Genomic DNA, 22171 nt, shown 5'->3' with positions numbered 1-22171 from the left:
TTTTAAATTTTATTTTTATTTTTTTATTTTTTATTTTTTTAAATATTTTTATTTATTTCTAGGAGAGAGAGAGAGACAGCATGAGCAGGGGAGGGTCAGAGAGAGAGGGAGATATACAGACTCTGAAACAGGCTCCAGGCTCTGAGCTGACAGTCAGCACAGAGCCCGACGCGGGGCTCGAACCCACGAACCGCGAGATCATGACCTAAGCGAAAGTCAGACGCTCAACCGACTAAGCCACCCAGGCGCCCCTAATTATATTTTTAAAGCTAGTCTTGGAATTCTTTGGGACCATGTAAGGAGCTGGCTCAGATTTAGGGCAGACCTCTGTAAGGAGTCCTATTCCAGTTTTTAATTCTCTGCTGTCCAGGCTTCATTCACATTGTATCCTAGAACAACTTCTAACTTTTGATAAAATGGCTACAATGTAAATTCTTCCTACTTCTTTCTGTTACTCTCCAGGACTTCTTTTAGGGTTTTATAATCTTTTATTATTTTTTTAAAAAACGTTTTAATGTTTTTATTTATTTGAGAGAGAGAGAGACTGAGCACGAGCAGGGGAGGGGCAAAGAGAGGGAGACAGAATCTGAAGCAGGCTCCAGGCTCCGAGCTGCCAGCACAGAGCCCGATGACGGGCTCAGACTCGTGAACCACGAGATCACGACCTGAGCCGAAGTTGAACACTTAACCGACTGAGCCACCAAGGCGCTCCTAAATCTTTTATAATAACTACAAGGATAGATTTTCTTAATTGGGTTTTGAACTGAATTATGTGACGTTTAATTTGTGTTCTTTTAAACCGTAGGAAAGGGATAAAGTGATGCCCCTAATTATACAGGGTTTTAAAGACGCAGCTGAGGAGGCAGGGACGTCTGTGACAGGCGGCCAAACAGTGTTAAACCCCTGGATTGTTTTGGGAGGAGTGGCTACAACTGTCTGCCAGCCCAACGAATTTATCATGTAAGTTGATTTTTGTTTCACGTCACCTGCCTGCTTCCCCTTTTTCATTTTTTGATAAAGGTGTATTGAGATACGAATTCACACCCTATACAGCTCACGCGCTTAGAGCACAGAGATCCGTGGTCGTTGGTATACTCACAGGGGTTGCGCTTCCATCACCAGAGTTGATTTTAGGACATTTCGTCAGGCCAGCTAGAAACCCGGCCTCCTTCAGTGTCCCGTCTCATTCCCCTGCCCCTCCCCCTGGCTTCTGTCATTTCACATAACGGTAGCATGATAGTTTTGAGGTTCATCCATCTTGTAGCATGTATCAGTCCCTTATTCCTGTTTTCTTAAGAGTTCTAGATTTTTTTAAAGACATATTTAAGTAATCTCTATACCCAGTGCGGGGCTCGAATTCGTGACCCCGAGATCAGAAGTCACTCACCGTTCTGACTGAGCCAGCCAGGCACCCCTTAGGTTTTATTTATTAAAGGACAGTTTATTTAACAGAATTTCACATCACATAAAATTGAACTTTTTTAACATATGTACTTCATTGGTTTTCATTTCCACAAGGTTGTGCGCCCATCGCGACTGTCCAGTACCAGAACATGTTGATCACTGCAGAAAGAAACCCTGTGCCTTTAAGTGGTCTCGCTCAGTTCCCTCCCAGCCCTGGGGCCCGGAAACCACTGACCTCCTTTCTGTTTTGTGAATTTGCCCATTGTAGACATTTGTTTGTTCACAGTTGATGGACCTTTGGGTTGTTACCACCTGTTAACAAATGATGCGGCCTTGAACTTTTGTGTGGACGTGCACTCCACTTCCCACGGCCACACACCTGAGAGTTGCCGGGTCCGGTGGCAGCTGTGTGTTGTGAGCACCCACCCCACTGGTTTCCCAGCAGAGACGTGGGTTTACACTGAAGGCGGCAGCTTGGGAGAACGTCCACGTGCTCGCGGGGCCTGGTTCTTGTCTGCACACGATGGGAGGCGCCTCCTGGGTGGGAGGTGCTGTGTCCCTGGGTGACATTGGCGGTTCCTTGGAAGCTAATGATACGAGCGTCTTTTCACGCGTTTTCTGGCCATTTCTAGATCTTGGGGAAGATTCTCTCCCCTTCTCTCTCTCTTTCTCTCAGATTCTCTCTTAATACAAAGTGTTAACTTTTCACGTTTGACACCTTGTTAAGAAAAGCCACTGTGTCCTGTTTTATGAAGGATTCGAAACTCCATTTGTTGACCTTTTTATGAGTAAGTACTGTTAGGCACTGCGTTTGCATGGTTCAGAATTCAAGAGATCTAGAAAGATGTACAGTGCAGAGCCCCTCCCCCATTCCTTATCACCAGTTTCCCTTCCTGAACGAAGCAACCACTTTTTCCCATTTTTAACCAGTTTACTATGGACGTTTAGATTATTTTCAGGTATTGTGAATTGTAAATGGTACTTCAGCGTGTAACCTTATACATAGAGCATTTTGCATGTGTGTAGCTCTTGGTAAGAAATTTTTCAAAATAGAATTGCCAGGTCCAGTGTGTGTGCAGAGCGGCTACAGGGGGTCTCCCCAGGCCGCCCTCGGCTCTGCCGGCAGTGAACGGGGCGCCACGTTCCCCGAATCCTCACCGGCGGTGGCGTCACAGACCTCTTGTTCTTTGCCAGTCCGTTTGGTGGCTTAAACCTTAATTCTTCGTGAGTAAAGTTGAGCATATTTTTCATATATTCATGTCTTTTGCCCATTTTTTAATTGATGGGAGCTCCTTTTAGAGACATTATCTGACGGCTTTCATGTTAAGGGTCTTGCCTTTTACTTCTATCAGGGTTTTATTTTCCTGTCTTTTTTATTGGCAGTTCTCAGACTTTCCCCATAGAGAGGACAGAAGACCCTGAAAGTCCATCTGCCTCACACATTGCAGCTTTTCGGTAGAAAAAGCACTAAGCCATTGCAGAAATGAGAGAGGGAAAATAATAAAACAAGTTTCAACGGATTTTCTTGGTCAACAGCATGTATGTTTAGTTTGTAAAATAGGAATGAGCATCTACATATGATTATATTTTATAAAATAGTGCCCATAAACTTAAAAATAACCCATTAGTTTTATTGCGTGTAACTTGTTGATAGTAATTTTTATAGGTTGCACATGATCTGGGATGTGCAAGTACGTATAAGGGTTGAGGTGTGGCTGAGTCAGAATTGAAGACTCTTTATGTCTTAAGGTCTAGTGTTTGGAAAATGAGTTTCTTGTAAACTGTTAGAGAATTAACAGTTTTCAGACTTAGCAGCGGATAGAAACCTAGGAGGAGTTGGGGAGCCATTTGGTGATTTTAAGTCTGTGCCTCAGGCTTTGTCATCGACGTGGGTGAGTGAGTGGGTCGTCTGTCGTGGGAGGAGAGAGCAGCTGGGTGAGCCGGGACGGGACGGGAGCCTCCCGCAGTGAGGCTGCAGCAGAGTGGGGGCTGGCTTGGGAGATCGCTCTTCGTGCTTTCAGTGTTTGCCTTCTGAAAGACGGAACCATCGGACGCCCGGGTACCTCGGTCACTGAAGGGTCCGGCTCTTGATTTCCGCCCAGGTCATGACCTCACGGTTCATGAGTTTAGCCCTGCTGACAGCACGGAGCCTGCCTGGGTCTCTCTCCCGGTCGCGAGCACTCTCTAAATAAACTTAAAAAAAAAAAAAAAGCCCAGGCACAGCCAAGGATTGTGTCTGGGGCCAGGTAGGAAACTTAACTGTTGAACAGTGTGGGTTTGAGAACCCCCAGATTTGAGCCATGTCCCACTGCGGCTCTGCCTTACTAAGTGCTTGCGAAACTCAGCCCTGGTGAAGAAGTCTTGCGGCCCCAGAACCACGGTGGGTCTGTGCTGAGATTCACACACGAGCGGGGCTGAAGCCTGAGTGATTTGCTTCTTCGTACACTTTTCGAGGGTGGAGGGGCGGCCCTGTGGGTAACAGGCACACTCCTCGCGCCTCGGTTCGGCAGCGTTTCTGGCCCAGCCGTCGCCTCCGCGCTGAGTTGTGAGGTTCTGCCCCCTGCTGCTGTGTGTCTTAAGTTAGAGGAAGCGCCGCACAGATACATCATTACCAGTCTCTTCTTGCTCCGCTTCTGCCGATAGTGAGTCATAGTGAGTCTGTCTCTTCCGTGACCCAGACTAGAACCTGCCCTGTTCTCTTCTCCAGGCCAGATAACGCGGTACCGGGGGACGTGCTTGTGCTGACGAAGCCCCTGGGGACGCAGGTGGCCGTGGCCGTGCACCAGTGGCTCGATATCGTGAGTGAAACGCCGCCTGCCATCGCGGTGGGGGGGGTGTTGCAGCGCGTGTTGGGGACTGTGGCAGTTGTCGGGGTGGAGACCAGGGCACTCACCTCGCACCTCCTGTCGGTCGGTTGCACGTCTCCCTATCTGCTAGCCCCCGAGTTCGCTTCTCGAGAAGCTGTGCCTGGTCCAGAGCGAGCACGGCGTCTCGCCCAGGAGTGAGCCCACCCCCTTGCACGTGTTTGCACACATCGCAGACCCAGATCCTCCGCACGGCTTCAGTCTGTCTTCTCGAAGTAGTCGCACTGCCAGCGAGTGTGTTATCACCCACATCCTTACGGAAATTCTAGGAACTATCTGTTGTCCTTTAGTAAGGACTGTTCCTCGTATTAAATGCTTTACCCTTTGTGTCTGAAGCATCACTAAAAAAATAGGAGAATGTATGGAAAGTGTTGTGTTTAGGGTATAAATATGGGCACGGTTGTTGACAATTTAAATTATTTTAGTCTTGAGGTTTCTGGTTGTTTGGATTATTGTGTCTTTTTAAAACTAATTAGTAACTCAAAACATTTTGATAAATGTTTATGTCATGGAGGAAGCATCTAGAATATGAAGATATTTATCCTGAGTTACTTTTCCACGGAGCTATAATCATACTTCATTTAAGAATTTTCTCCTTGCCGTAACAGTTCAAAAATTAATATGGTTGTGGCCTGGCCTCACATATCATGCTGCTTTTCATTTCTGCAACTGTCATCTGAACTACCATTCTTGAGAAACAGTTGAAAAAGAATAATAATTTTATGTTATTTATCAACCAGCTATATCTTCCGTGACCTAGCAGAGTACAGAAACTCTCTAAGCCACATTCTTTAGTTCTGTTTCCCTTCCGTCCTGATGAGGGGAGGTCTCCCGCCAGGTGTGGTCACCTGTACTTCGGGTTGGAAAGCCATCACAGTCCAGTGACCCACAGTGACTTTCCATACGGCCACCCGGGTCTGAGTAATTCAGCGAGGTTGCTGGGAGCAGGTGAGGCCAAGGAGCCTGCAGGATGCGGGGTTTGGGACCCCGCTCCCTCCCCCCTAACCTGACATCCCCTGTCCTTTTTTTTTTTTTTAATGTGCAGAATTGACAAAAGCAGGATATAAAGATTATGTAACAGCATAGTACCCTCTCAAGGTCAGAAGCAACCCAAGCTTATACTGTCCTGTGTCTGTGTGTATGAGAATACTCTATTTTGTGCAGCAAGAGAATGAGGAGTAGAAAACCCTGAGTAGTTGTTAGCTCTGGGTGGGGGGTCGGGGGGGCGGGGAGCTGGGGGCCGAGGGCAGATCACAGAAGCGGACTTCAGTTACTGCACTGGGGGGTAGCTTATCGGGTATTATGAAAACCAAATGAATGCCTGAATGATGGCTGCTAACAGAGTATGATGATAGTGTGTCATGAGCCCAGGTTGTGATGCTAGATTCTTTGGAAACCAGACGGAGGAGAAAAGGGAAGTCTCTTTTCCCCTGACCTTTGTGACCTCCCCTGTGGTCACCCAAGGCCGTCCTTGGGGTATGTGCAGTCGAAGCTGTTTTTTTTCTTTCATTTTAAGTTTATTTTTGAGAGAGAGAGAGCGAGCAAGAGAGAGTGCTCAGATGCATGCACGAATGATGTAGGGGCAGAGAGAGGGAGACAGAATCCCAAGTAGGCTCGATCCCAAGAACTGTGAGACCACGACCCAAGCCAAAAGCAGGAGTGGGTCACTCAGCTGACAGAGCCACCCCGGCGCCCCGAAGCTGTTTTCGTATTTGATTGTCCATCCAGATGGCTTCATGCAGAGTTTAGGTAAAGTCAATAAAAGTATAATTTATGAAAATGAAAGCCATCGGCTTAGGAGAGGAGGTGGGGAGGAGGAGCAGAGGACCCCTGGGCCTGTTCACCGTGTGGCCTGTGCGCCGGCGCAGGCAAGAACAGCACCGGTGTCAGCACAGCCTCACTCCGCGCGCTGCGGCCACGGGTCCTGCTGGCTTTCCGTGGCCAGCCAACTGCAGTCCCGGACCACGGAAGCGGGGAGTCGAGAACAGGAAAGACTGCATGAGTCCCTGCCTGACGGGGCACCTGAGCCACTAGTCACAAGAGGAAGTTGGGAAACGTAAGCTTTGTGTACAAAATTAGATCAGTGAACCCTCCAGAAGATGACAAAGGGAAAAACACACTCCTCCAGTGGCTGGAAGCTTACTCACATTCTTTCCCTCTCTTTTCCTCCCGACCTCTGTTCCCGTTACTAGCCTGAAAAATGGAATAAGATCAAACTAGTGGTCACGCAGGAGGATGTAGAGCTGGCGTACCAGGAGGCAATGATGAACATGGCGAGGCTCAACAGAACAGGTAGGGCCGGAGGCCTGTCTCTGGCGGGGTCGGCGGGGGGGCGTTTCGGCCACACGGCCGCGTACGGACTCGGCCAGAGCCGCAGACCCTGCTGTGGGCGCCTGGTTTAGTGCCGTGGGTCACTAGCGGGAATCCAGGCGCACTGTGTGTCCCTGACAGATCGCATTTTATACGTGACTTGCCTTCGAGGAAATGGATGACTGAGGACAGGGCGAAACAGGACGTCAGACGAGGTCGTGAGTGCACAGCTCTCCCTGCAGCCCGCCTTCCTCTGTGCCGGGGGCGCCAGGGCGCTGTGGCTGCACCAGCACCTCTGTTCCCCCGAGTCCTTAGACCCCCTCAGGGTGACAGCGGTGCCGGGTGCAGAGAAGAGCTGAGGCCATATTTTCTCTCTATTCCTTCCAGTCCTAAATTTCTGTGATTATGGGCAGCATTGACTTCCTCTGTACCCCAGTTAAATGGAAATTAAATTTAGATAGTGTTTTTTAAAACTATTTTGACTTATCGGGGTGCCTGGGCGCCTCCATCTGTTAAGAGTCTGACTCGATTGCAGCTCAGGTCATGATCCCAGGGTCAAAGGGTCGAGCCCCATGTCTGGCTCCGTACTAAGCATGGAGCCTGCTTAAGATATTCTCTCTCTCTCTCTCTCTCTCTCTCTCTCTCTCTCTCTCTCTCTCTCTCTCTCCCTCTCTCCCTCCCTCCAAAAAAAAAAAAAAAAANGAAATTAAATTTAGATAGTGTTTTTTAAAACTATTTTGACTTATCGGGGTGCCTGGGCGCCTCCATCTGTTAAGAGTCTGACTCGATTGCAGCTCAGGTCATTCTCCTGGTTTGTTGAGTTTGAACCCAGCATCAGGCTCTCTGCTAAGCACGGAAAGTCCGCTTCAGATTCTCTCTCCCTCTCTCTCTCCCCCTCTCCCTCTCTCTCTCTCTCCCTCTCTCTCCCTCTCTCCCTCCCTCCAAAAAAAAAAAAAAAAAGTATTTGGCTTATTATTTCAAGGTGTTCTCGTTATTTAATTACCACATTTGTGTGTATAAACAAGTAATGGTATGCATAATTTTTTGTCTACATTTCTTATCTAGCTTCCTAATACTGACAAAATGTAATAATAACGGTTACCATTTATTTAGTAATTATTGTGTATCAGGAACTTGACCTACTTTCCTGTTTAATTCTTAGGACAACCTTATAAGGCAGCTACTAACTTCTTCAGGGTCACATAGCTAATCCGTGGGGACCTAGGATGTGAAACTACTGCTTATAACGCTTTTTAGTATTATCGTCTATTCTGTTCTAACCAATTTAGTAAGAAATTGAGGTTATTTCACAGTCTCGGCATGGTAATTGAGTGAATACTTTGGTACTACACTAAGTTTTAAAAACAGATTAAAAGAGGAAAGGGGCACCTGGGTGACTGAGTTGGCTAAGCGTCCTATTTGGCTCCAGTCATGATCTCACAGTTCGTGGGTTCAAGCCCCACTTTAGGCTCTGTGCTGACAGCTCAGAGCCTGGAGCCTGCGTCGGACTCTGTGTCTCCCTCTCTCTCCCTCCCCCCTGCTCATGCTGTCTCTCTCCATCTCTCAAAAATAAATGGTTAAAACAATTTAAAAAATAAAGTAAAACAAGAAAGTTCCAGAAGCAGAATTCATCTTCCGCAGAGCAGCAAGGCTTGCCGAAGGAATTCATAGAGTTCAAGCATCTTATACTCCCCTTTTTCCTGCCTTTCACGTGTAGATAGAAAATACCAGGCGTAGTGGATAATTAAGAAGGAAGCTCTTCTCGTGGGTCTTTGCAGTCCTAACCCCTCACGTGCCAGAGGCACTCTCTTTAGCAAAGCATCTGTGCAGATGATTTGGAGGCAGAGCAGCATTTAGAACGTCAGCTCCAGGAGGGCACAGAGACTTACTTGTTGGGTTCACCGTGGTGTCCCCGGAGCTTGGAGGAGCGTGTGAGAGGTACTCGCTACAGTGAACGAGCTAACTTTGCCACCTGCTAGCTTTCTTTTTGGTACTTCATGGATATTTTCTTTCACAATTCTGTGACTTGGATCCAGTTTCTTCCCTTTGACCGAAAGGAAGCACCTAAGTACAGGCAGATCCTGTTCTCAATCCCAAATCTGCCTAACTACAAAAATTGCCCTTTCTCCAGAACCACAAATTCCATCAACATAAACCATTGATGGAAATGTATACTAGTGATCTTGCTCCTCCTTAATTGCATGCTGTAAGGACTTGGGTTGTGGGGAGTCTCATCCTGGAACTTTGAAGATGAAGTTCAAAAATCTTTTCCTTAAAAATCACTCTTCATTCAGTTTTTCTGAGTTCCCTGAGCAAGCGGCCAGAAGCCGATTTGCATGAATGTTCTTGTCCTGTCCCCTCTCTCCTTCAGTTTCCCCCAAATGACTGAATCAAATAGATGTGATACATAAGCCAACGAACTCTTCAGTTATTTAAAAAAAGAAGAAGAAATGGTGGGGTTAACCAGGGGGTCTTAAAACATCTTGTCTGAAACTCTGAGTTACTTCAAAATGTGACAGTATGGGGCACCTGAGTGGCTCCGTTAAGGGTCCAACTCTTGATTTCTGCTCCAGTCATGACCTCACAGTTCCAAGATGGAGCCTTGCACTCGAAGTGCAGAGCTCAGTTGGGATTCTCCCTCTGCCCCTCCCCAGCTCGCATGCAAGGGCACGTGCCCTCTCTCTCTCTCTCTCTCTCTCTCTCTCTCTCTCTCTCTCTTTCTCTCTCTTAAAAATAAATAAACTTTGGGCGCCTGGGTGGCTCAGCTGGTTGAACATCCAACTGTGGCTCAGGTCATGATCTCATGGTGCCTGAGTTTGAGCTCCATATCGGGCTCTGTGCTGACAGCTTAGAGCCCGCTTTGGATCCTCTGTCTGTCTGTCTCTCTCTCTCTTCCCCCAAAAATAAATAAACAAGTAAATAAACTAACTTAGAAAACTGTGAAAACACACTATTTTTTTTTCAACATTTGCCATTCTACCCTTCTTTTAAAAGTTAAAAATTTTATGAGATGTTGGCACCTGGGTGGCTCAATTCGTTGAGCGTCTGACTTCAGCTCAGGTCATGATCTCACAGTTGGTGAGTTTGAGTCCCTCATCGGGCTCTTTGCTGTTAGCACAGAGCCAGCTTCAGATCTTCTGTGTCTCTCTTTTATCTTTACCCCTACCCTGCTCATGCACACATATGCACACGCGCATACACACACATATACCCACACGCGGTCTCTCAAAGATAAATAAATATTAGAAGAAATTTTTATGAGATGTCCAGTTGATACAAAAGAATTCTATAAAATATGTACAGGGCTTAAAGAACAGCACCCATGCATCCACCATCTTGTATGAGAAACGACATGGCCGTGGAAAGCCCAGAGGTGTCCCTCCCACACTCTGCTCCTGGATTCCTGTGTAGGACCAGCTCCTGCTCTGAATCTCCTGTTTATTCTCATGTATTTTACTATTATTATTATTATTAATTTTAGAGCAAGAGAGGGAGAGAGATAATGTTAAGAAGGCTCCATGCTCAGTGTGGAGCCCAACCTGGGGCTTGGTCCCACAACGCTGGGATCATGACCTAAGACGAGATCAAGAGTCAGAGGCCCAACAGATTGAGCCGCCCAGGTGCCCCCTCATGTATTTTTAAATATTTTTTTCACAAAGATTTGTATCTTTAAGCAGTTAGTTGGGTTTTTTTATTTTTTGCTTCACAGAATCGTACCTCTTTTGCTTGCTGTTTTGTGGATACTTAACATTCCTGAGTGTTATTATTAGGTGTATATAGTGGTACTTAATTCATTTTCATCGCTGTACAATTGTCCACTTGGTCACTGACTTAGCCGGTCCAGTGCTGCTGGGCAGTCGGGTCCCTGCTGAGAACTTCCTCAGCCCAGGCTCGTGGTTCACACATACCAGAAGTCAGTGCTGCCTCAGCGTTTCTAGATGGTGCTGATCACTTCTGAGGGTGCTTGCTCGCCACAGTTTACAGTGATCTGCTACATTAAAAATTTTCTGTGATATGTTTTCCCATTTATCTTACATATATTTTTTACTATAAGAAATGATATGCTTATTATAGAAGTTTTTAGAAAATGAAAAAAGGAGAGAAAAAACATTGTCCATAGTCCCACCACCCAAGACAGCTTCTGTTAATATATTTATGTTTTCTTCCAGGATTTTTTTCAGTGATTGGTTGGTGGTTTACTGTTGTTTTATTGTTCGTGTTTTCAACTAGTGGTTATCATGCATTTTATTTGCATTTGTTGTCTGTTTTTATTTACTTAACATTACTGAATTCTTTTTTTTTTTTTCCACATTATATCATCTTAGAACACATAATTCTTTTAAGTGCCTGGATGGTCTACCAGAGATACACCCTAATTAATTTACCTTGTGCCCACTCCTGAATTTGGGGTTGGGAGGGTATCAGATTTTTTCCATAGTTTGTTTCTGTGTTCCAAGAATGTTTCTTTGGCAATATTCCAAAGTCAAATTGTAATTATTTAATTCTTTGTACTCAGTTGCTCTCCTCATGTGCCACTCAAACTATTTAAGGAGTCTTTCTTCTTTTTTGGTCCTTCAAATTAAGTCATTAAACAGTAAGAAAGTGATTTTTACAGATTTGCATTTGTATGCATTTTCAGTTTGCTTGTATTTGAGCATTCAAGATTCCAGTCCTTACTGTTTGTATGTTGTTGGGAGGAGTACAATATGGCAGAATCTTATGGGGGAGTATGTGATTATATCTAACAAAATTGTGTGTACATTTAGAACTAGTGGTCCCGCTTCTATAACTCGTGAAATGACATGCGTGCAAGGCTGATACTCATTGAATCCTGTTTATAATTGCAAAAGAAGGAAACAACCTAGATGTTTGTCAGTAAGTTACTGAGTGTTCTAGTCTATGTGCTGACAGTGGAATACTATACAGCCATTAAAAGGAGTGAAAGATCTTTATTCTTGGAAGCTCTCTCTTTGTTTTTTAAGAGTTGCCTAATATAGGGGCACCTGGGTGGCTCCATTGGTTGGGCGTCCAACTTCAGCTCAGGTCATCATCTTACTGTTCATAGGTTCAAGCCCCATGTCAGGCTATCTGCTGACAGCTCGCAGAGCCTGGAGCCTGCTTCAGATTCTATGCCTCTGTCTCTCTCTACCCTTCCCCCACTCATGCTTTGTCTCTCTCTCATTCTCTCAAAGATAAATATTAACATTAAAAAAAATTTTTTTTAAGTTGCCTAATATAAAGTTAAATAGTAGCAAAACCACATGGGGAAGAATTATTTCAATTCACTTTGAGCCTGGTATTTTCAGTATATATCCTCAGGACAAAAATCCACAAAGATATGTCATTGTGTTTGGTGTATTTGTGTTTAGGAAAATATTAGTACAGTATGATAAAACAAATAGTATAGTAGGGAACAAATTTTAAGAATAAAAAGGAATAAGAAGCAGAATTATAAACTAATTTTAGGATGCCTGGGGGTTCAGTCAGGTAGGCACGCAACTCTTGATTTTGGCTCAGGTCATGATCTCATGGTTCGTGAATTTGAGCCCTGCATCGGGCTCTGTGCTGGCAGTGAGGATACTGCTTGGGATTCTCTCTCTCCCACTTTCTCTGCCCCTCCCCCACTAGTGTTTTCTCTCTCTCTCTCTGTCTCTCAAAATAAATAAATAAACATTAAAATTAAACTATAATCTTTACTTTGGAATGAGCAGTATGAACTCAGAAATTTTTTTCCCCCTAAAAATGCTTCTTTCCAAGCCAGCTGAAAAGCCTGGGAGCAGTGGTAACCCGGCAGTAAGGGCCACCCAGGGCCCAGATTGTGATCTGAAAATGAACATTTCCCATGAAGAAGTGCCAGGACTCCTCGGGGAAACAGCTGATTTGAACTCTGGGAAAGGAAATGCAGAAGATAAGCCTGGGACCTCCTATGCCTGAAAGTAGCGGAGCTGTCAGCAGCTCTTGGGGCCCTGTCACTGCACTTGGCCAGCACACCCCGTCACACTGGGAAAGGGCAGTGTGAATATCGTAAGGAAGAGTGACTGAGGTCAGCCGACACATATCAAATATCTAAACTCCAGTGAGATCATGATGAGAGTTGAAACTTATGGCCACCTTTGGAAGTTGCTAGAGCACTGATACTTTATGAAAGCAAAGGAATCAGTCACACATTTTACCTTTCTTGTATGGACTGTATTTTGGGAAATCCAAATAAATTGGTTTTTTTAATTCTGTAGAATAGTCGCTTCTAATAGCTGCTGGAGGAATGAATCACACCTTTGCCATTTTTGCTGCCCCCTTGATTTAATGAACCTCAACAACAAACATCAACGGCTGCTAAAAACCATGATAAGTGCTGCCCCCCACACACCATCAATGAAGTACTCTTACCAGAGAAACTGAACTTGAATCTCATCCGGCCTTGGACCTGGCTGCCAACGTGGTAGAACCTGTCAGCATCAGGGAAGACCACCGAATCCAGAATGTAGGAACCGCCACAGAACAAGGGACTGTCTCCACAATAGACAAATGGCATGGGGGAGAAAAAGAGGAAACTGTTAGAAACTGAGAGGTTTAGGAGACCTGACACATCCAATATTGTGTTGGAATGATCATGGTATTGTACTTAACAAGATTTTTAAAAATCTTATATTTATTTTTAAAAAGATTTTTAACATTTACTTTGGGGCGGGGCGTGGGTAGGGAAAGGGATGTTATCAGCTCAGAGCCCAATGCAGGGCTTTATCCCACAAACTCAGGTTGTGACTTGAGCTGAAATCAAGATTCAGATGCTTAACTGAGCCACCCAGGTCGCGCGCGCCCCCCCCCCCCTTTTTTTAATCTTTTAGAGTTAGATGCTGAAATATTTACAGATGCAGTAGTCTGACTGGGGTTTGCTTTAACGTTACCCACGCCACCCACATCCCCCAACAAGTAGGTGGGAATAGGTAAGACCCCAGCAGAAAGGTGGTAGTGGTTGAAGCTGGGTTTTGTTGGGTACACAGGAAGGAGTTCCTTGTGATTCATTAAAATTCCCATAGTAACATTAGCAGCAGTAATTCCCTGTGCAGGGATAAAATGGTGATCAGTACCTTAAAAATGGAACCCTGATTACTGGCTGGGATTTGCTGTGTCCTCTTGAATACTCTGGTCCTCTAAGCTCATCCAGGAGGGCACTGGGAAGAGCTGCTGAACTGCATGTCTTCGCTGATGGAAATGTCATTGGCTGCCCCGCTGTCCTGGGTGCAGATGTGTTCAGAGAATGGATGTCTAGTTGCTTAACCACCACAAGGGACTAGAAATTCTCCTCTCCACCTGTGTTGTTGAGGATGCACTTAAAGTAAAAGAGATCTTGGTCTAAAAAGAAAATATACCAAAAAACACATTCATTCCAGAGTACTCCTATAAACATGGAGTGTATTTCATATCATGAGAAAGAAGTATTTTTTAAAAATTAGTTAACTTCCCCCCCCCCCCAAATGAACTACTTCAGTATGAATGTAGCAAAGGACTGCATGCTGTATATGAAGAAAACTCTAAAACTGATGACAGAAGTCAAAGAAGATGTAAATGAGAAGTATTCCAGGTACAGAGATAGACTCAGCATCATCAAGATGTCAGTTCTTCCCATCCTGATGTGTGAATGGAACTCCATGCAGCCCCATTCACAATCCTAGCCAGTTATTTTGTGGATATTGACAAACTGGTTGTGAGTTTATATGGAGGCAGAGGCCCCAGCGCAGCCGACACGGTGCTGAAGGAGGAGAGCCGGAGGAATGACGCCACCCAGCTCCAAGGTAGTTTAGTTACAGTCGTCACCACAGTGTGACACCAGTATTAGTAGTAGACAGAATGCAGAGTCCAGAAAGGGGCGGGGATGATTCAATGAAGACAGCATGGAGCCTGCTTGGGATTCTCTCTCCCTCTCTCTGCTCCTCCCCTGCTTATGCTCCCTCTCTCTCAAAATAAATAAACATTTTTAAAAAATAAAATGAGCTATCAAGCCGTATAAGACACGGAGAAAACTTAGAAGCGTATTTCTGAGTGAGAAGACCATCTGAAAAGACCAAAGAATCCAACTCCGACATTCTGGAAAAAGCGAAACTATGGAGACAGTGAAAAGAGCAGTGGTTGCCAGGAGTTGGGGAGCGGGTGGGATGAATGGGTGGAGCACAGAAATTTTAGGTCAGTGAAAATACTCTATGGTACTAATGATGCATATGAGGCCTACATTTGTCAACACATACACTGTACAACGTCAAAGGTGAGCCCTGATGTAAACTGAACTTGAGTCAATAATAATGTGTCAGCAATGGCTCATCACTTGTAACAAGTGTACCACCCAATGCTAGATGTTAATAATTTAAGAGAAGGGGGCAGGGAGTATATAGGAACCTCCTGTACTTTCTGCTCCTTTCTTCAAACCTCAAAGTACTTTGAAACCTTTTTTTTAATTAAAAAATTAACCTTAATTTAGGCAATGCACTTGTAGTGAGAATGTCTTGAATTTAGGTCCATCTTAAAAAGTCTTGTTCTTTGATTTTTAGGATGCCTTAGACCGGTTTACCTTTTGTTGAGGTAGTAATTCTTTTTTCGTTCACTGGAGAATTATTGTGGACTGAAGCTGCTGATAGTTCTAAATGGTTCAAGTGGAATAAGAAATTAACTCTCAGGGGCATCTGGATGGTTCAGTGGGTTTGGCTTAGGTCATGATCTCCCAGTCTATGAGGTCTAGCCCCGCATCAGGCTCTGTGCTGACAGCTCAGAGACCAGATCCTGCTTCAGATTTTGGGGTCTGTCTCCCTGCCCCTCCCCCATTTATGTGCATGTGCACGCTTTCTCTCGCTCAAAAATAAAAATTTTAAAAAACTAAAGAAAAAAGAAAGCAACTTTCAGAATTTCACTCTGGTTTTTGTTGGGGTTTTTTTGAGAAACTACTTTTTCCTTATTCCAGTAATGTCATCTTCCTGACGAATTAGGAGTATTGAGATCATAGTTTATTTAAAATTTTTAGATGAGGAAAGGTATTTTTTTTTTTAATGTGTATTCAGAACATGAGCGGGGGAGGGGCAGAGCGAGAGAGGGACACAGAATCCGAAGCAGGCTCCAGACTCTGAGCTGTCAGCACAGAGCCCGATGCGGAGCTCGAACCCACAAACCACGAGATCGTAACCTGAGCTGAAGTCCGACGCTCAACCGACTGAACCACCCAGGTGTCCTGAGGAAAGGTGGCTTTTTATTCTCAGTCTTCATTTATTTCACCAGATAATAAATGGGTCCTCTGTCCTCTCTTAGCTGCAGGACTCATGCACACGTTCAATGCCCACGCTGCCACTGACATCACGGGCTTTGGAATTTTGGGCCACGCACAGAACCTGGCCAAACAGCAGAGGAATGAGGTGTCCTTTGTGATTCACAACCTTCCCGTCCTGGCCAAGATGGCTGCTGTGAGCAAGGCCTGTGGAAACATGTTCGGCCTCATGCATGGGACCTGCCCGGAGACCTCAGGTACAAGGATACTGGGCCCAGATCTGAGGACTAAACTAGTGAGGCTAACGGAAATTTCCCTGACAGGAAAGCAGCCAGGTACTTGGGCATGACCCCACTTAGCGTGAGGTCGGTGCTGGTAGATAACCGTGGCCTTCTTAGCACGAACGTTCTCAGGCCCCTCGGATGCTGTAGGTCACCCGTCTCCTGCCATTCTGTGTGTGACGAGAGGAGCATTAAATTCCGTGTTTCTGTTTGGTGACAGGATGGAAGGTGGGGAGAATGTGGGAAAAGGAGTCATTACTCAGCTGTCTTTGAAACTTAGCATTTGCATTAACTGTGATACATACAGGTTACGTTGAACAGGCTATATTTTTCCTTGAAGAAAAAGTCTAAAATTGGAATTTTAGGAATAAGAGTATTTTATGTCTCCCGGTGCCCCTTACCTTGATGCCTGCATTTCATCCTATACGTCCTGTCTTTTTTCAGCTTTTCTTATTTCTTTCTTATTGCTAACTCAGGAGTTTCCCTACCCTGCGAAAAGGGTCAGATTCTCTGGGCATTTAAAAATACCAATGGCTTCTGGTGCTCCTTGGCTCAGTCGGTTAAGGGTCTCTTGGTTTTGGCTCACGTCCATGATCTCATGGTTCATGGGTCTGAGCCACATCGGGCTCTTCGTTGACAGTGTGGAGCCTGCTTGGGCTTCTCTCTCTCTCTCTCTCTCTCTCTCTCTCTCTCTCTCTCTCTCTCAAAATAAGTAAATAAAAACTTAACGAAAAAATACCAGTGCATACACCTGACCCCCCCAGTAAGCCTGATTAAGCCAGTCTGCGGGTAGGCCTGGTCAGCAGTAATTCTAACAGTGCACCCAGAGGATTGCGGGGTGCAGCCAGCGGCGAGGACCCCAGAGCCTGCCCATGTGTCAGCTCTGTAAGAGGACTTGCAGTTCTCTGGTAGGCCTCCCACAGCCTCTATAGAGGACTTTCAGTTTCCTGTCTAAATCCATTTTCTAGAAAAAAAATTCCAAGAGCGCAAGTGAACTGTTGGTTCAGTGTCTGGCCAGAATAGTGCCTGGCATCTAGCGGGCCACTTAGTGCCAGCGGATGAGCCACTGATGCCACCTGGTGGGCCTGGAGTAAGTGTTGAATGAATTTCTATCTTCGCTACTGACCTATTGATGAAGGTTTTTATAACATATTTTATGCTTTTTTTATTTTGAAGATGACAGAGCCCGGGACAGGACCTAGATGCTCTGAGGCATACACTCCCTTCATGATCTTAAGTTTTAAGTTAAAAAAAAAAGCTTAAAAAGCGCTTTTTGTAAAATGAGGAAATCCACGTAGAAAAGAAAAAAAGGAAAAGTTCTCTTTTGGTTTTAAATATTTCAGTGTAGCAAGAAAAAAGTAGCTGCCACATATATTATTGAGGCCTCAAATACCTTACTTCTATGCTACCCAGTGTTAAAGGAGTCACACGCAGCTCATTTTCACTGTTTAAAGTTTGTTGTGTGCTTTTAATATAGTAGTTTACTAAGAAGTCGCTAATTGCTTGGCAGTTTAATCTGTGGGATTCCCAGTTGACTGGAAAGGGCGGCTCTTGTAGAGACAGAAGAGAGTTGGTGGCTGAACGGCATCTTGGTGGAAGCGTAGTGGAAGACCGGAAGCGCTGTGGAAACACGGGAAGCGCAGTAGAAAGACCGTGGCAGAGCCCTGAAGATAATCCTTTTTTTTTTTTTCTTTTTTTTTTTCTCTTTGCCAGGAGGCCTCCTAATCTGTTTACCGCGTGAGCAAGCTGCTCGATTCTGTGCAGAGATAAAGTCTCCCAAATACGGGGAAGGTCACCAAGCATGGATTATTGGGATCGTAGAGAAGGGCAACCGCACGGCCAGAATCATAGACAAGCCCCGGATCATCGAAGTCGCACCACAGGTGGCCACTCAGAACGTGAACCCCACCCCGGGGGCCACCTCTTAATCTAGACCCAACTAGCTATTTGGTTTTGTTTTTAAATAGATCTATTTCATTTTTCATCATTTCAATTAAAGACTATAAACAACTACAAAAATCTCATTGTGTCTACACATCTGGTGACCTTAGGTCGATTTGTGAGTGGATGCAATTAATAAAATAAAATCCATTGCCTTTTTTTCCTGTTACATTAACTGAAGATGCACCTAATCTTGAGGCAGCTTCTGAGTTGAGAATTATATTGTTATCCAATACTGTTGATTCATTTTGAATCTTTAGACACTTATCTCTTGCCGCATAGGCTCTTTTTAAAGGTGCTTTCACGTAGCACAGACATTACCAGTCGTGGTGTCAAATAGCAGTTGGTGTCTTTTCATTTTGTGTGTATTTATCGTTCTCGGTCTGGTCTTTTTTTAAGTGTCTTGAATGGGATTCTGGAAAGATGGAATTGGTAAGTGACACAGTGGTAGCCCGGTAGCGAGAGGATTGCGTGGTTCCTTCCAGTCTTTGATTTTTAAAGCCCGGTCTCCTCATTCGAGAGCATCTCTTTGACCCAGGACATTTTCCCAATAGTGCATTCAGTTAAACAAGGCAAGTGCTTAACTCTGCATGGAAAGCACTTTGAAGACAAAAAAGAAATCTGATTTCTTTTTTGTAGCCTTCCTAATATTTACAGTAATACCATTAACTGTCTTCTTTATTGACAGCAAAAAAGGATTCTTTTTGCAATGTAATTAGATGTTCTATAGAGCAACAAGGAATTGCCTCCCTAAAGGGGGTTCATGTATAATACTCATTTACAATTCAATATATAATTAACTACACAAATAATTTTTAAATATAATCCATAATAAAGACTGTTCTGTGGATGGTAGTGTTTAATACATTTTATATTTTGTATAGTGATTCAGGCCTCTTGTTTTCTTAAAATCAGCAGTTATTCAGCCTAATTCTTAGCATTATTTTGTCCTTGGCGCCAGTATATTTTCGTGCACGCTTTCTGTGATCTGTGTTAAAAACCTGCATTGCCAACATTGCAGCTTGAACTTAAACTTGTTATTCAAATAAATATTTAATTTTTTTTTTATTGCTCTTGTATAATCAGATGCCCCCTTTAGTATTATTTTAGAAGCGTTGGGAGGGTTTTGGCTAAAAGTACAATTTATTGGGGAAAACTAGATTTTAGTTTTATAAAACTTTTAAGTCTTTCATGGGACCTATATTTTCTTGAATTAAATTTTGTAGTTCTAGAACAAATAGGTGATCTAAAAAGGTGTTTATCTGTGTTACTTAAAAACAGAGGCTTCCTTCTGTCTTAACCCACCAAACAGTAAGGAGGGGATTGCTCTCATTAAGCACAAGTGCACTGACGGCTCAAGTGTCTGCCTAAGAGAAAAAGCACCCCCGTCCCTGCAAGTTTCTGAATGCCTCCTGCTTACAGGCACCCAAGCCGTGAGAACAGCCCCTCTTCTTGCCAAAGGAAACCACCCCTCAAGAGAGGACGCCCCCGGAAGAGGCTTCACCGTGGATGCGCCCTCCGCCCGGAGCCAGAGGGCAGCCGTTTTGCGGGCATGACTGGAACTCAAGCCATACGTGCGGGTGTGCGGGACCTCAAGGGCCGCTAAGGAACTGACACTGATTGGACGTTTTCTAGGGATTTATACAGATGTTGGTCCTCAAAAGCTACAAACCAGTGGTCTACAAAATAAAATGTGTTGGAAACCTCTGAGTAAGGTGAACATACTGTTGAGCTTTTTTTTTTTTTTTTTTTTGATAGACCAGTGATCACTAAATCTGAATTCTTTTTAAAGTTGATCATGTCTTGAATGCTTATGATTTCCTTGGTGGTGGGCCTACTGAGAGGAAGTGAGCTAATCGGATTATATACCTGAGGATATCTTCATGGAGGAGACTCATGGTTAGAAAATGCTGGGTACAAGGAGGTCCATGTAATTCATGTGATCTTGGGGAGGAAGGACTGGTAAAAAAGCTGGGTTTCCGAGAGAACATTCCAGATAACCTGCACTAGGATCACTTGGAGATGCTTGTCACATGCCCTACCCCAGATTCTGGTGGACTAGGGAATCTATCTTTCATAGGCACCCCCAAGTGGCCACTTACAGGGAGGTTAGATCTAAAGGGGTGTCAGGAAGGGCCGGGGGAGGCGAAGGAAGGAAGGAAAGGAGCTGCTTTCACAATATGCTCTTAAAGGAATTTTTCTTCCACTTTTGGCCACTCTGTTTTTTGCCATCTGGGCCCCGCAAAACCCAGACCAACCCAAATATTTTGAAATTTCCTTGAAGGACCAAGTGATTGGATTTTTGACTTCTTAGCAAAATCTATGTAAATAATCTTCAAATTTGGTGAAGAGTTAACAGACAATACTTTGGCTTCCTGGTAGCCCTTTAACACTTCACATTGACCTTGGGTACAGTGATTTATTTTCCTTAAATCCTACGACGCAGTTGCATCCAAAACTACAGCTTGTTAAAATACACAGGATTGTTTCATACAGCCTGGAGAGGCTGGGCCCTGGTGAGGTAGGTCAGTTATTCCCTCGGGCAACAGGAGTCACTTGCCCGGGAATATCAAAGCCTCGCTTGTTATTTGCACAGGCTGTGTTGAAACATTTACTGTAATTCTGTCCAGGAAGAGAAACTGAAATATTGTGTAAGCAATATGTACTTTTCGGCTAAATGTTTTTTAAATCGCTTAGTATATTGTAGTCTCCAAGTTCTGCATGCCTTCTGATGAATAAACACGAGTGTTTTAAGTTGTTCTCATTTTAGACGTATGAGCCTGCGGTTTCTGCCTGAATTTAGTGTTGCCTTTAAAAGAGTTCTATCTGAATTCTAAGTCTTACAGTCTTGCTTTGTAAAGAGAGACCAGAATAGCTATATGATACTATACTTTTTTTTTTTTTTTCAGAATAAAGCAAGCATAGATAATGATGGTTCAGATACTTAAATATCTTGTGTGTGAGTGTGTGTAGAGAGATCTCTCTCTACCTCCTTGTGCTCATTTCCCATACTCAACACCCTTATTCTCTAGATGAGGTAATGGTTACATAGACAATATAACTTAGTTTCAATAGTAATTTGTACCTTTTCTCATTAAATGTCTCCATGAGTGATGCAATTTAAAAAAAAATTGTTTACTTTTGAGAGAGAGAGTAAGCAGGGGAGGGGCAGAGAGGGACGGAGACCCAGAATCCCAAGCAGGCTCCAGGCTCTGAGCTGTCAGCACAGAGCCCCAAGCAGGGCTTCAGCTCACAAGCCATGGGGATCATGACTTGAGCTGAAGTTGGACACTCCACCAACTGAGCCACCCAGATGCCCATGAATGATGAAATTTTTAAACGTGCCAGGGTCCACGTGGAAAACCAACAGATTCAAGTAACCTATTCTCAAAAGTGCAACATGGGAATATCCCTGCTTCTGCTTGGTCCAGCCTCCTTCAACCTAAACGTGGTTCAATGAAGTGAACCGTGGTTTCGCTCAGCCTTCATTGAGTGAAGCCATCGGTAGGACGGGGTGATCATTCATGGATGTCTGGGTGCACTCAGGAGTTGCTAGCATCCAAGCTGGCCCGTGGCTTTCAGTCAGTCGGTGGACACTGGGTGAGCAGGTCTTGGACCTGTTCTCCGCAGGGTTTCCTGGATTCCCTCTAAGTTACATGTTTGATGTCCAACTCTGGGTTCACAGTTGATGCTTTTGCTGGTTTCGGATTCTCCTGCCAGTCCTCTTGCTTGTGGAGGGGGCTTCCTGCTTGGAGGACTGCATCTAATGGAGCCCATCAAAACTTTGTGGAAGGAACTAGAAAATCCACTCCACCAGTGGTCTGGGTGCAGAAGAGCCAATGTATTTTGTGCTCTATATTTCAAGAACGGAAGCATATGCACATAGAAGTTGATGGAGATCTATGAAATGGTAAGTTAATTATCAAGTCCTATATTTTGTCTAGTTCCTAAAGGAGAATTGTATAAAACTGATGTCTAGAACATGGCCCTGCTTTGGTCCATTTTGAAAACTTAAAATTCTAGTAGTCCAGTCCCACTCTGCTGCCCATGCTATGCTCACCACATCTGTCACTATATAACACTATCACAACACCACTGTATTCCACATGCTGTGCCTTTCACCC

General features: G+C 44.5%; 1 protein-coding gene across 5 annotated transcripts in view; it reads left to right on the top strand.

The window, feature by feature from the left end:
* The window catches only part of SEPHS1 (selenophosphate synthetase 1), a 32461-nt gene extending 11657 nt beyond the window's left edge, over positions 1-20804 (top strand). For 3 of the 5 annotated variants that reach the window (XM_039239978.1, XM_039239979.1, XM_039239980.1), the window contains exons 5-10: positions 806-960; positions 4112-4202; positions 6461-6560; positions 15870-16082; positions 17820-17989; positions 19329-20804. In XM_039239978.1, coding sequence (XP_039095909.1) covers positions 806-960; positions 4112-4202; positions 6461-6560; positions 15870-16082; positions 17820-17989; positions 19329-19418 — 819 coding nt within the window. In that variant the 3' untranslated portion in view covers positions 19419-20804. Of the gene's footprint in view, positions 1-805; positions 961-4111; positions 4203-6460; positions 6561-15869; positions 16083-17819; positions 19116-19328 lie in introns of those variants that run through there. The other 2 variants (XM_039239982.1, XM_039239981.1) reach the window with 2 other exon arrangements.
* Positions 20805-22171: the final 1367 nt, after the last annotated feature.

The sequence above is a fragment of the Hyaena hyaena genome, unplaced genomic scaffold, assembly GCF_003009895.1.
Source record: "Hyaena hyaena isolate Hyena2069 unplaced genomic scaffold, ASM300989v1 scaffold_165, whole genome shotgun sequence".
Classification (NCBI taxonomy): domain Eukaryota; kingdom Metazoa; phylum Chordata; class Mammalia; order Carnivora; family Hyaenidae; genus Hyaena; species Hyaena hyaena.
The sequence above is the reverse complement of the archived record's forward strand: the minus strand, read 5'-3'. Positions and strand labels throughout refer to the sequence as shown.